The sequence below is a fragment of the Propithecus coquereli genome, unplaced genomic scaffold (assembly GCF_000956105.1).
Source record: "Propithecus coquereli isolate 6110/MARCELLA unplaced genomic scaffold, Pcoq_1.0 Scaffold81, whole genome shotgun sequence".
In the NCBI taxonomy this organism is placed as follows: Eukaryota; Metazoa; Chordata; class Mammalia; order Primates; family Indriidae; genus Propithecus; species Propithecus coquereli.
Window position 1 is genome coordinate 2330420 of NW_012154285.1, and position 11909 is coordinate 2342328.

The window sequence follows — 11909 nt, forward strand, 5'->3', positions numbered from 1 at the left end:
CCAGCCATGAAATAGATTCTTGAGTGATCTTCAGTGCTTACTGGGGTAGACATCTCTTTGCCCTTTCTTGCATTTTCCTTTTCAAAATGTTGCTGTTAAAATACATCAAAGTACAGAGCAAGGAAAAAAATCTCAGGCCTTCTAGAAGTAATGATTTCTCCATTTAGAGATGTGGCTGACGGGGGCTTGGCGGGGTCACTAGGGTACAAAAGAGGTTGGGTTTCATCTCTAGCCCAACTGTCTACACTGAGAAGTGACAACATTCATTAAGTCAACATCAACCAAAAATAACATAGAATAAAGCTCACAGTTTTGGGACACGAAAATAACTTACGCACACAGACGTCATCCACCAATTCCTAAGCTGCAAAAACAAACGCTTGCATTTAAGCTTTTCTAAAATGTCAAATTAGCATATTCTCCCCCTCCATGTAAAGTTTTAATAAACTTGACTCAATCTGCCTTTATTAAAAAACCTTACAAAAGATGTATTTCAATGCTTGAAAAAATTAACTTTATGCTCTATGCACAGATAAATTTTCTCTCACTGTACAGCTAAATATGGTTATATCCTTTGTTTAAAAAATATTTTTTTCACTAATGACACTCCGTGCGTCGTTCTGCACGAACGATCTTTTTCATTCTTGGAACGTCCGTCTTAAGAGCTGACGGGCGGCTGGAAACACCCTCACAAAGCGCCACTTTCTTGCTCAGTCACGTTTATTAAGACCGTTTGGGGTTTGGTGGTTTGGGTTTGTGTTTCCTCCTCCTCTTCTGTTTTCCGACAGAGCTCGCTGGTGGAGGTGGCGCCCGCCGGCCGGCCGCCAGTCACTTGTCCTTGGAGCGGTCCAGGCTCTCGAGCACCCTGTTGAGGCGGATGTTGAGCAGTCTGACCTGGTTCTCCAGGTGTTCCAGCTTCTCCTCCACGCTGGGGTTGCCGGGGCTGCTGCGCCAGTAGAAGCCCATGGGCCCCGTCATGAAGTAGACGGCCACCACGAAGCACAGGGGCAGCACGGCGTTCTCCGGCTCGCCCTCGTACTTGTGCAGGATGTACACGCAGGACATGGAAAACAGGATGACCCGCACGATCCAGAAGAAGCGGCCGAACACCACGTGCAGGACGCTGAAGGTGAAGCCCAGAGTCAGAGACAAGAACCAGTAGGCCAGGAGGACGACGCCAACCAGCAGGAGGGCGCGGGCCGGGCTGCTGGCCACCGAGGCTGGGCTGAAATACTGGGACAGGTTGGACACTGCAGAACAGAAAAGAGCAACAGGGCTGGTTACGCGGGAGTCGGGGGGCTCTCGACAAGGGGGAGTTGGGGAGCTCAGCTCACTTGCTGGGCTCACAAGGCCTTTGCAACAACCCAAGGAACTAAAGTAAGTTACTCCCTTAATATGCACACTAAGCTCTAAGAGAAGACACAGGGCACCCCGTCAAGACAGTCTGCCACCTCGTGAGTTTAAAGCACCTCTCACAGTGGCGCAGAGCCTGCAAACTGTCCTTCAATTTCCATAGTAACGAATGCCCAATTTCAGGCTGCGTACACAGCTACCTAGGATAAAGGCATTTCCCTGCCTCCCTTGCAGCTACATAACTAAGCTCTGGCCAAGGAGAGGTAATTTGCAGTAACCTCAGGGGGTTATCCCTACAAGCAGTAAGAATGTGCCCTTTACCTCCTCTTCTGCCTGCTGGAATGTGGATGCAATGACCAAAGCTGGAGCAGCCATGTTGGGCCATGAGGACAGCAAAGACTCTCATGGGACAGCATTAAACGGAAGGTGCTTCAGCCCAGAATACAACATCCATCGGAACCATCATACTCGCCTACCTACCTCCCTGTGAACTTTCACATAAGTTGGAAATAATAAGCACTCATCTGGTTTAAGCCGTTGTTATTGGATCCCTGCCACAGCCAAACCTAATCCTAACTGCTATGCACATGGTGTGCTATCTAAAGCAGGGAGTGAGATGGAGGAGTAGCATCTTCTGTGTGCCCAGCTGAAGGAAATTTCAAACAGCAAAGCTGAAAGGACAGCGAATATTCCTATCAAAACCACCTAAGTTTAACAATGACTAAATTTGCCATATTTTGCTTTGTCTCTTATTTACATATTTTTTTTTTTTTGGTTTGGACCACTGGAAAGACACACATCATATTTCATCATGCACCTTGTAAGAATAAAGACATATTCACCTCAAAACCATGTGACTATCATCGCACCTAAGAGTATCAACAATTCCAGGCTATCACTGCAATTTCCCAGCTATCTACGAATATAGCTGTTTCCTTCGCAGCTCAACCAGGACCCGGTGAGAGTCCATGTACTGCGTGTGCCCTGGCTTTAGTCTCCTTTAATCGACAAACTTCCATGACACTGACATTTTGAAGTCTAGTTTTCCCAGACTAGTTTTCTTACAGAAGGTCCCCCATTCTGGAATTGTTTCCTCATGATACTGTTCAACAAGTTCAGGGAGAGTTGTATCCCAAGTGCATTTAATTTATACAAGCAGTTCTCCAACGTGAGTGTGCACTGGAATCTTTTGGAGGATTTGGGAAAACGGGTCACTGGGTCCCACCCCCAGGATGTCTGAGCAGATCCTGGGCGGGCCCAAGAATCTGCATCTCTTACAAGTTGGTGCGTGACGCTGCCGCTGCCAACATGAGGGTCACACTCCGAGATCCGCTGGCGCAGGCACGGTTAACTCTACGCGTCAGGGCAGAGAGAGGGGAGTGGGGTAAAATATAATGCGAGGACTTAGACCCAGAGCAAGGCTGAGACAGGAGAACTTGAACCTGGGACTCGAGTCTCCAAATGCATCTACAGCGTGAGCATTTCAAAGCCCCCACGATGACCAGATCGTCTTGCACAGCTGGCCACCGTGTCTGGGGCCCAGCCTCGTAAATAAATAGTGGCCTTCCTCAGGACTGAAGACACGGGGTCACCGGGACTCCCAAAACCCAGGGTGCCGGTCTCCTACACGGTGCCCTCCTTTCTAAGGCGTCAAGAGCATTTTGACTAAACGTGATCTTGACTTTGGAGTTGACTTTCACACTTAACCCTGGCAGACGGGAGACTAAACCAGCGTCTCCCAAACCTTTTGGTCTCAGGATCCTGTTTATATTCTTCAATAGTATTGAAGACCCCCTAGAGCTTTTGTTTATGTGGGTGCTACCTATTGATGTTTGCCATAGAAGAAACTAATTTTTAATCAGTTAATAATTTTTAAACATTGCTACTATTAATTCATTTTCAAATAACAATGAACCCATCATAGGTACTATGGTCTGAATGTGCCCCCAAAACTCATACATTGAAATTCTTACCAATGAAGTGATGGTGTTAAGAGGCTGAGCCTTTGGGAGGTGATTAGTTCATGAGGGTGGCACCCTCAGGAATGGGATCAGTGCCCTTATGGAAGAGGCCCTAGGGAGCTGCCTTGTCCCTGTCGCTGTCAGGACACAGCAAGAAGCTTCATCTATGAGGAAGGGACTCTCACAGACACTGAATCTTCCAGTGCCTTGATCTTGGACTTCGCAGCCGCAAGTCTGGGATCAGCGTGTCCATAGGGTTGGTTCCTTCCAAGGCTGTGAAGTGGGGACTCTGTTCCAGGCCTCCTTGGCTTCTGGTGGCTGCTGGCAATCCTTGGTGTCCCTTGGCTTGTAGAGTCATCACTCCGAACTCTGCCTGTCTTCTCATGGCCTTCTCCCCGTGTGTGCGCGTGTGTGAGTGTCCAAATGTCCCCTTCTTATAAGAGCACCAGTCATTGGATTTGAGACCCACCTACTCCAGTGCGACCTCCTCTTAATTAGTCAAATCTCTAATGACCCTGTCTCCAAATAAGGTCACATTCTGAGGTACTGGAGGTTAGGACTTCCACACAGGAATGCTGGGGAGAGCCAATTCAACTCGTTTGCTTTGGTGGCAGCCCCGTTTCTCAGCTCGGGCCGGGTTTAGGTCACCGCAGACCTGTGAAGTCCCCACGGGTGCAGACGGAGAAGCCAGCTCTGGGTACAGCCGGCCAGACGGCCCTCGGCATGAAAAATCGAGATCAGGCGGGTCCCAGAGTTGCACGATGACCCACGTTTGGGAGCGGGGCCCCTTCATAGCCTGCCACGTGTTTATCGAGTATTGACTGTGGCCCAGGCGCTGTCTGAGCCCTCTGCGCACGTCATCACCCAGGCCCACGACGTGCCAACGAGGCAGACAGCAATCCCCACGCAAAGACTCCTTGCCCAGGGTCCCACTGCTGGGGCAGGGCCGAGCTGAGATCTGCACGCGGGGGCCCTGGTTTCCAGAGCCATCCAGTCCCTGTGCGGATGCATCGCTGCGGGAGGACTACCTTCCACATTGTGTTGGAAGTGGCCTCGGAGGCATCAGAGGAAGCGAGCACCTTGATGCGGGATGTCAGTCCAGCCTCCTAACTCCGGACGAGTGCTCCATTTCCCAGAAAGGCTTTTGTGCCGGCAGATACAGAGCAGGGACGAAGGCCGAGCTGTCATCGTGTGCTGAGCACTTGAAATGTCACAAGTCCGAATCGAGTGTGCTCTCAGTGGCAAATACAGACTGGATTTCGAAGGCCCAAGTGCCCAAAAAATATAAGACACTTCAGTAACAATTTTTATGTTGATTACAATTGGAGATGGTAATGTTTTGAATATATTAGGTTAACTAAAATATCTCATTAAAATTAATTCCAGCAGTTTCTTTTTACATTTTTAATGCGGATACTAGCAAATGTAATATTACCTATGCGTTCTATTTCCACTGGATCGCTCTGTGCCAAGCTTAGAGTCTCCATTTTAACAGGCACCCTAAAAAAATTCTGAAAAAGACAATTAGAGGACTGTGCCCACGGAAACCTTTTGCACCAGAATATCCCACGTTGGCATACGGTTTCCTATAAAGCACTTCGCACACTCAAACTTCCAGGCATGAGACTCCGATTCCAAAGGCCTTCGGATGCTTTGACGCTTATGCATCAAATAAAACGGAGAAAACCACAACACAGAAGCAAGTGAGTTTTATTACACCTCCAGAATGTGCCAGCTGCTCTCATCATGAATGCGAGCGGTTCCGCAGCGGAATGACTCTATTCTGGTCTTCTTCCGTGTGATTGGGAGGCTGTTCCCACTCCGCAGCATTTCACCCCAAGCTGCACGCAATTTCCCGCAATCAGGTTTGCTTCTCCAGGGTTTGCTGGGCAGGGACGGAAACAATCCACGCAGGGCTGGGTGTGGACGCCAGGCAGGATTGCACACGACTGCCGTGTCTGGGTGATGCTTGACTCAGCCAAGTCCCGGGCGGGGCCGTCGGTGGCCCCGGGGGACTGCGGGCTGCACAGCATCCTCTGCGGTGGCTACGCTGCTGCCTGGGGCGCTTTGTGCCTGAGCATCGAGGTGCCCTGGGCGGGTGTGAGGCCTCTTAACGGCTGAACTCAATGAATCAAGGCTGGAGATGGTTCTGAGTGGCCCAGGGAAGTGACAATAGACACGAACCAGTGTGCCCCACCGTGGCCAACGGCTCAGCCTCAAGCCCCCATCTCCCATCTGCAAAATGGGGGTGTCAAGGACCACTGGAAGATTCTGAAAGAGTCCTCGTGGAACAGGGGTCTATCAGTTTCCTATGGCTGCCGTAACAAACTACCACACAGTGGGCGGCTTTCAGCAGAAATTCATCCTCTTCTGGAGTTCTGGAGGCTGGAAGTCTAAACGCAAGGTGTGAGCAGAGCTGGGCTCCTCCGAAAGTTCTAGGGAGGATCCTTCCTGCCTTTTCCAGCTCCTGGGGGCTGCGTCCCTCCAATCTCTGTCTCTGTCTTCACCCCACATGATTCTTCATGTCCACCTGTCATAAGGACGCCGGTCACTACATTTAGGGCCCACCCTAATCCGGGATGATCTCATCTAACTTGATCACGTCTGCACAGACCCTGTTCCCAAACGAGGGCTCATTCACAGGTCCCGGGGTTAGGACCTGAATTCATCTCACTGGGGGCCCAGTTCAACCACACGACTGGCTAAGCAGCGGGACCCCAGCCCTCCCACTCTCAGTAACAAAGGGCCTCTTCGTGCCGGGCACAGAGCCAGGGTGAGGGCACAGCCCGGAGAAGACAACCAACGTGGCTTATGACGAACACCTGCTTTCCTGCTGCGAGTCTAGGATTTTGCACGTTACCAGGCAGAGGCTGCCTATGTGACCGGCCTGCAATAAAAACCCTGAACCCTGAGTCTCGAACAGGCTTCCCTGGTACACAACATTTCACGTGGGTTGTCACGACTTGTTGCTGGAGCAATGAAGCGTGTCCTGTGTGACTCCACGGGAAGAGGACTCCGGACGCTCGAGCCTGGTCCCCCCGGACTCAGCCCCCTGTGCCTTTTCCCTCTGCTGATGCTGCTTCGTGTCCTCTCACTGTAATAAATCACGGCTGTGAGCAGGACCCCATGCTGAGTCCTGCGAGTCCTCCTGGTGAGCCTGGAGGTGGCCTTGGGGACCCTGACACGGGCGGCCACTGCAGACTTCCTGGCGGGAGAGGTGGCAGCCTGGACCCGGACAGCGCCCAGCTTGGGGATTTTCTCTGAACAGGCCCAAGTGGAGAGAGCGGCCTCGACCCTGAGCATGGAAGGAAGGAAGCAGTGGGGCGGGTGCTGCAGGGAGAACCCTGCTTACCTGGCGCACAGTGGGGTGCGTTAGAGAAAACCGAAAGGCGGTTTCATCCTGACAGCGTAGGAAGCCACTAAAGAATTTAAGGCTGTAAGGGACAAGATCAGCTCTGGACATAAAAGCTGGCACGCCACAGGCGCTCTGCCCAGGTTAGCTCCCGTCACCCCCAGATGGGACACCTAAGGCCTCGTCACTGCCCCACACGCGGACTGGTAGGGACCGGGCAGAGCCGCCTGGGCAGGAGGGTACAGAGGTGGGGGTAGCGCAGGCCCGGACCAGGGTGCTCCCCTCAGTTCCCAGGGCTGCTGCTACCTCACCACTCAGTCTCACTGCCTTTGCCTCCACATCCGCCAAGACCAATATAATGTGCCTCCCAGATGTGTGGAGAGCGCAGGACCGTACCGCACCAGTGCTCTCTCCCTGGCTGGAAACGTGTGACCAGCACTGCACCGTCAAATTGAGCTAGGCTTCTCCCCTCGCCAACAAACTCAGGGGCCTGCTCCCCTGGCGGTTCTCACCCAGCGCGAGGGGTGCTAGGCCGGCTGGCTCGTGCAACATGCGCCGCGTGATTCTGGGACAGCGGAAGCTGGAGAGCTACAAAGTACATCCCCTGACTCCCTTGCAGCCGGAGACTGGACAGAAATTAGGCTCTGCCCTGTGGTGGTTCCCCTGACCCAGGAACCTTGAAAAGTGAGGGAGACGGGGCTGCCTTCTGGCTACAGCTGACACACATGGTTCCAGAAGCGGCAGGTGTCCCTGCAGCAGTGTGCAAAGCCTACTCACTGAGGCAGTGGCAATAGCTTCCTGGTCCTCAAGTAACTGCCACGGTCGTGTGACCCTGAACTCAACAGTGCCACCAGCAGCAACCCTGGCAGGCCGGTCACGCAGTGTCTGGGGCCACAGGTCTCTCCTGTAGCCCTTCTGATGACTCTGTGAGTGCCCCGTTCTCCACACAGAACCAGAGTAGCTTCTTGCACGGATCCCACAAACCAAAGCGCTGACCTCTGGTCCATGTGGTGCGCCTAGGGGCAGACAAGTTGGCACTGCCCACTTGCACCACATCCTACATGGCGTCTGCTCAGAAGAGAACGGGATTTAAAGTAAATACATAAATAGATGGACAGATAGACAGCGTCTGGGAAATCTGAACTTTGACGAGTCACTTATACATGCAACTATTAAAATAATGTTCATTCATATCCTCACTGCCCGGCCCCCAACACCTTCTCACGTACCTCCCACCGTGGGTGCCGGTTCCACACTTTGAGAACCAATGGAATAAAACAGCACCTTACACGAATGCTGCCCCACACCTACCGTCAAGTCCAAGAACATCCAAGAGCTCTGTCCAAACTTTCCACAACGTCTCCACGAACATATCCACTCCCAACACGAACCTCTCGGTCAGCCTGGTCAAGAACTGCAGAAATAAGAAAACGGTCACACACCACCGAATCAGCCAGCACACCACTGCCCTCTCAGCTAGTCGAGCCGTGACCCGTGAGCTCACGAGTTCATACCTGAACTGGGAAAAGATATCGAGCTGACCACGAATGCCACGCGAGTGGTCCGCTAGCCCAGGGGACCAGCCTGAGCTCGGCACTGGGGGACGGCAGTCTGATAACGCAGCCAAAGTGGGTGAGACACAGCCGTCCCTGACACAGGCCGGGCACCTGTCCACGGGAGCTGGGACTCTGCAAGCCTCCTCCACTCCACCTGCCATTTCTCCTGTTGTCTTTCTGTCCCCTCTTTGTTCAGGGGCTCTCCTCTCCTCTGCCCGGTTTCTCATTTTTAAAGAGTGGGGGTTTCTACCCCCCACCCAGCCCCCTAGAGGTTGGGCCACCCCTGAGGGCAGCTGTGAAGTGTGAGAACATGATTCTCAGACTCAAGCAGGCCAGGGTCTCCCAGGAAGCTGGTAATGACAGAGCCCCGTGCTCCACCCAACTTTAGGACCCTGGGCTCTGAGGCCTTTCTCCAGGTGATTCTGGAGAACCACAGGGCTAGAGAAATATGAGGTGCAGCCTCATTTCATCTGATTTTTTTAAATAAGTGATATTTTATGTATCTAGTACAAAACTCACACTATAGACAGATGTTCAGAGAAGAGTAAGCCTTCCATCTCACTGCCCAGCCACCTGGAGGCACCACCATTACCACTCACCTGTGTGTCCTTCCTTAGGTACGCCAGGTCAACAGTGGCATGGATTTTTTTCCCCACAAATGGCAGCGTATGTGTACAGTTATACGGTTTTCCTCATGCAACACTCTATCTTGGCAATCATTCAAACTCAAACCATACAGTGGTGCAAAATTCTTTTTAAAAGACGGTATGCCTGCAGCCAATCCCCTACTGATGGACACCTAGGTTGCTTCCAACCTCTGCTATCAGAGACGGTGCTGCAGCACACCGAGTACACGTGCCATGTGGCTCACGTGTGGAGGATAAATGTCTCAAGGTAAATTGGCTATAGCGTTTTAAACTGGATGTCCTAGCTGGATGCTCCTCCAGGACAGATGAGACGAGAAGAGCAGGGTTGAGTCAGCGACCAGGAGAGCAGAGGACGCCGATAACCTCTGAGCTAGCACCGTGGCTAGGAAAGCACAAGCCACATGGCTGATCACCGGGGTCCAAATCCCAGCTCTGCCTCTTACTAGCCAGGTGGCCATGGGCATATTATACATATTTGTAAGCTGTCTGGGGCTTCCGGGCTTTAGCTAACAAATGGGATAACAGTACCTACATCACCTGTGGCTATGAGGAGCACAACCTGGGATATTCATGTGACATGCTTTGAGCACATGGTAAACGTTCAAAACTCCTATCCATGTCCAATATTCTAACAGAATCGTTGACCCCAACACATCCTACGATGACGTCGACCTTTTAGCTTTAAGAATTGCACAGGTGCAAGCACTCAAGCTCAAGGAATCTGCACATCCAAACACCATGCAGACAACTGATGAATGGATAACAAAATGTGGCCTGTTTTGACAGTGGGACATTATTTGGCATAAAAAGGAAGCACTGATTCACGCAACACGGATGAAGCTTGAACACATCACGCTGAGTGAAAGAAGCCAGACACTGAAGACCACGTACTGATGAAATGTCCAGGACAGCAAATCCTCAGAGACGGAATTAGGGGTTGCCGGGGGCTGGGAGGTAAGGGGAGTGATAGCTAGAGGCCACAGGATTTCTTTCCTGAGACGAAAATGTCCTAAAATTGTGGTGATGCTTACACATATCTGCGAATACGCTAAAAACAATGGAACCGCCTACTTTAAATGGGTGAATTATTAATATATCTCAATGAAGCTATTATCTAAAAAAAGAAAGGGTTTACATTTTTGTAAAAAAACAAAAACCAAAAACAGACCACGTGGAGAATGCAGAAGGAAGCACATGCGTCAGAGAGAAGGGGGGGGTGACTGCCCCTCTCTTTGGTGGGGGCAGGTGGGCCGGGGGAGAAGGAGACAGCGTGAATCAGAACCACGCCCGTGAGGAGAGGGCTTCTGGACATGCTACCCTGGGGCACCTGTCCCGCGTCAGTGGTTCTCAGAGTGTGCTCTCTGGACCAGCTGGAGCTTGTGAGAAATGCAGATTCCTGGGCCCCACCCCGGAGCCACTGCATCAGATGCTCCGGGGCTGCGTACAAAAGTGTACGATTCGGCGGTTTTACAGTATTCACAGGTGTGCCATCATCACCACAATCAAATTCTGGAACATTTTCATTGCCCCAAAAGGAACCTTGCACCCATGAGTAGCCACTCACGTTCCCTCCTCCCGTCTTTGGGCCCCCACTAATCTGCTTTCCGTCTCTGTGGCTTTGCCCATTCTGGATGTTTCCTGTAAAAGGAACCCCACGATACGTGACCTTTCGTGTCTGGCGCTTTTCACCCCAAATAACGTTTTCAAGGTCCATCCGTGTCCCAGCACCAATCAGCACTTCCTTCCTTTTTATGCCAAACAGCATTCCATTTTATGGATATACCACACTTTGTCCATCCTGTTATAATTCTTTAAGTATGTGTCACTTGTACGTGTTTGTCAACGTGTAGCGACATTTATAGTTGGTTCAAAGGCAGGAAAAAAGAAAGGCTTTGTGAGAAAAGGATAACAGCACTTTAAATGGCACCAGCTGCCCTAGAAAGCATGTGGGGAAGCAGTTATTTTGGGAGGAAGAGACGTTACTGCCCGTGCTGTTGAACCTCTGTTTTCTCAGCTGCAAAATGGGACTAAGAGAGGATTCAGCGTTAGAGCCTGCGAAGACCTCGGCACAGCCGCCAGCACACAGCGGGTGCCGGATGCCGCTCAGGTTGTCAGATCCACGAGGGGCACGGTGGAACCCCCTGGAACCCCCAGCAAAGACAGCGGCCAGGCCCTCTGGGCAAACCCAGCAGTCACCTCCCACGGGACACAAGTCTACAAGCAGGCGCTCCGAAACCTGCCGTACCTGAGAAACCGGCGCACTCAAGCGGCTCCTGGCATTGCCGGGAAGACAGGTCCAGGCCAGAGGTTCTTTTTCAGGGTGCAAAGGATAGCCCCGCCCCGCCATCCAGCTGGAGAACTCTCGCTGTTCCCCGTGGGGCTGGCCCTGCTTGCTCTGGCCACTGTTCTGGCTGTGTGACACCCTGACCCACCTTGTGTGGATGGAGACATGGGCCCTAAGAACCATATGGGCTGGACTGTGCCCCCCCAAATTCTTACATTCAAGCCCAAGCCCCCAGCACCTCAGAACATCACTGTATTTGGGGACATGGTCTTTACAGAAGTGATTAAGTTAAAAGGAGGTCATAATTTTTCTGCAAATCTAGAACTGTTCTGGAAAAAAAAAGTTTATTTTTGAAAAAAGAGACTTAAAAGCCATATCAATTCAATGTAATGTGCAGACTTTGTTCAGATCACAATTCAGACAAAGCGATTTTGTAAAGAGTCAGGAAAATCAGCGAATGGACTCGGGTTAGATATCAAGGAATTGCTAAGAGCTGTGCCAATGGCGGTGTGCTTTTGATGTTTATAAAGTTCGTATTTGTTAAAGATGCAGAATGAAATATTCAAGGGTGAATTAATATGTCTTGGATTAGCTTGAAAACACCATACGGGCTAAAAAAATGTTAATGAGGGACAGAAGTAACCAGAATGGCAGAAAATCGACACATGGAAGACCTGGGGAGGAATACAGGGGTTCGCTCTACTCTTCTCCCTACTTTTGTGTATGCTGGGCCGTTTTCAGAATAGAAAGTTACAA

The 11909-nt window shown here is 51.3% G+C and overlaps 1 protein-coding gene across 1 annotated transcript in view; it reads right to left on the minus strand.

The window, feature by feature from the left end:
• Positions 1–445: 445 nt before the first annotated feature.
• The window catches only part of BRI3BP (BRI3 binding protein), a 19585-nt gene continuing 8121 nt past the window's right edge, over positions 446–11909 (minus strand). Inside the window, exons 2-3 of the mRNA XM_012663439.1 lie at positions 7978–8080; positions 446–1250 (exon numbers count right to left, since the gene is read on the minus strand). Of these exons, the coding sequence (XP_012518893.1) occupies positions 829–1250; positions 7978–8080 (525 nt within the window). The 3' untranslated portion in view covers positions 446–828. The remainder of the gene's footprint in view (positions 1251–7977; positions 8081–11909) is intronic.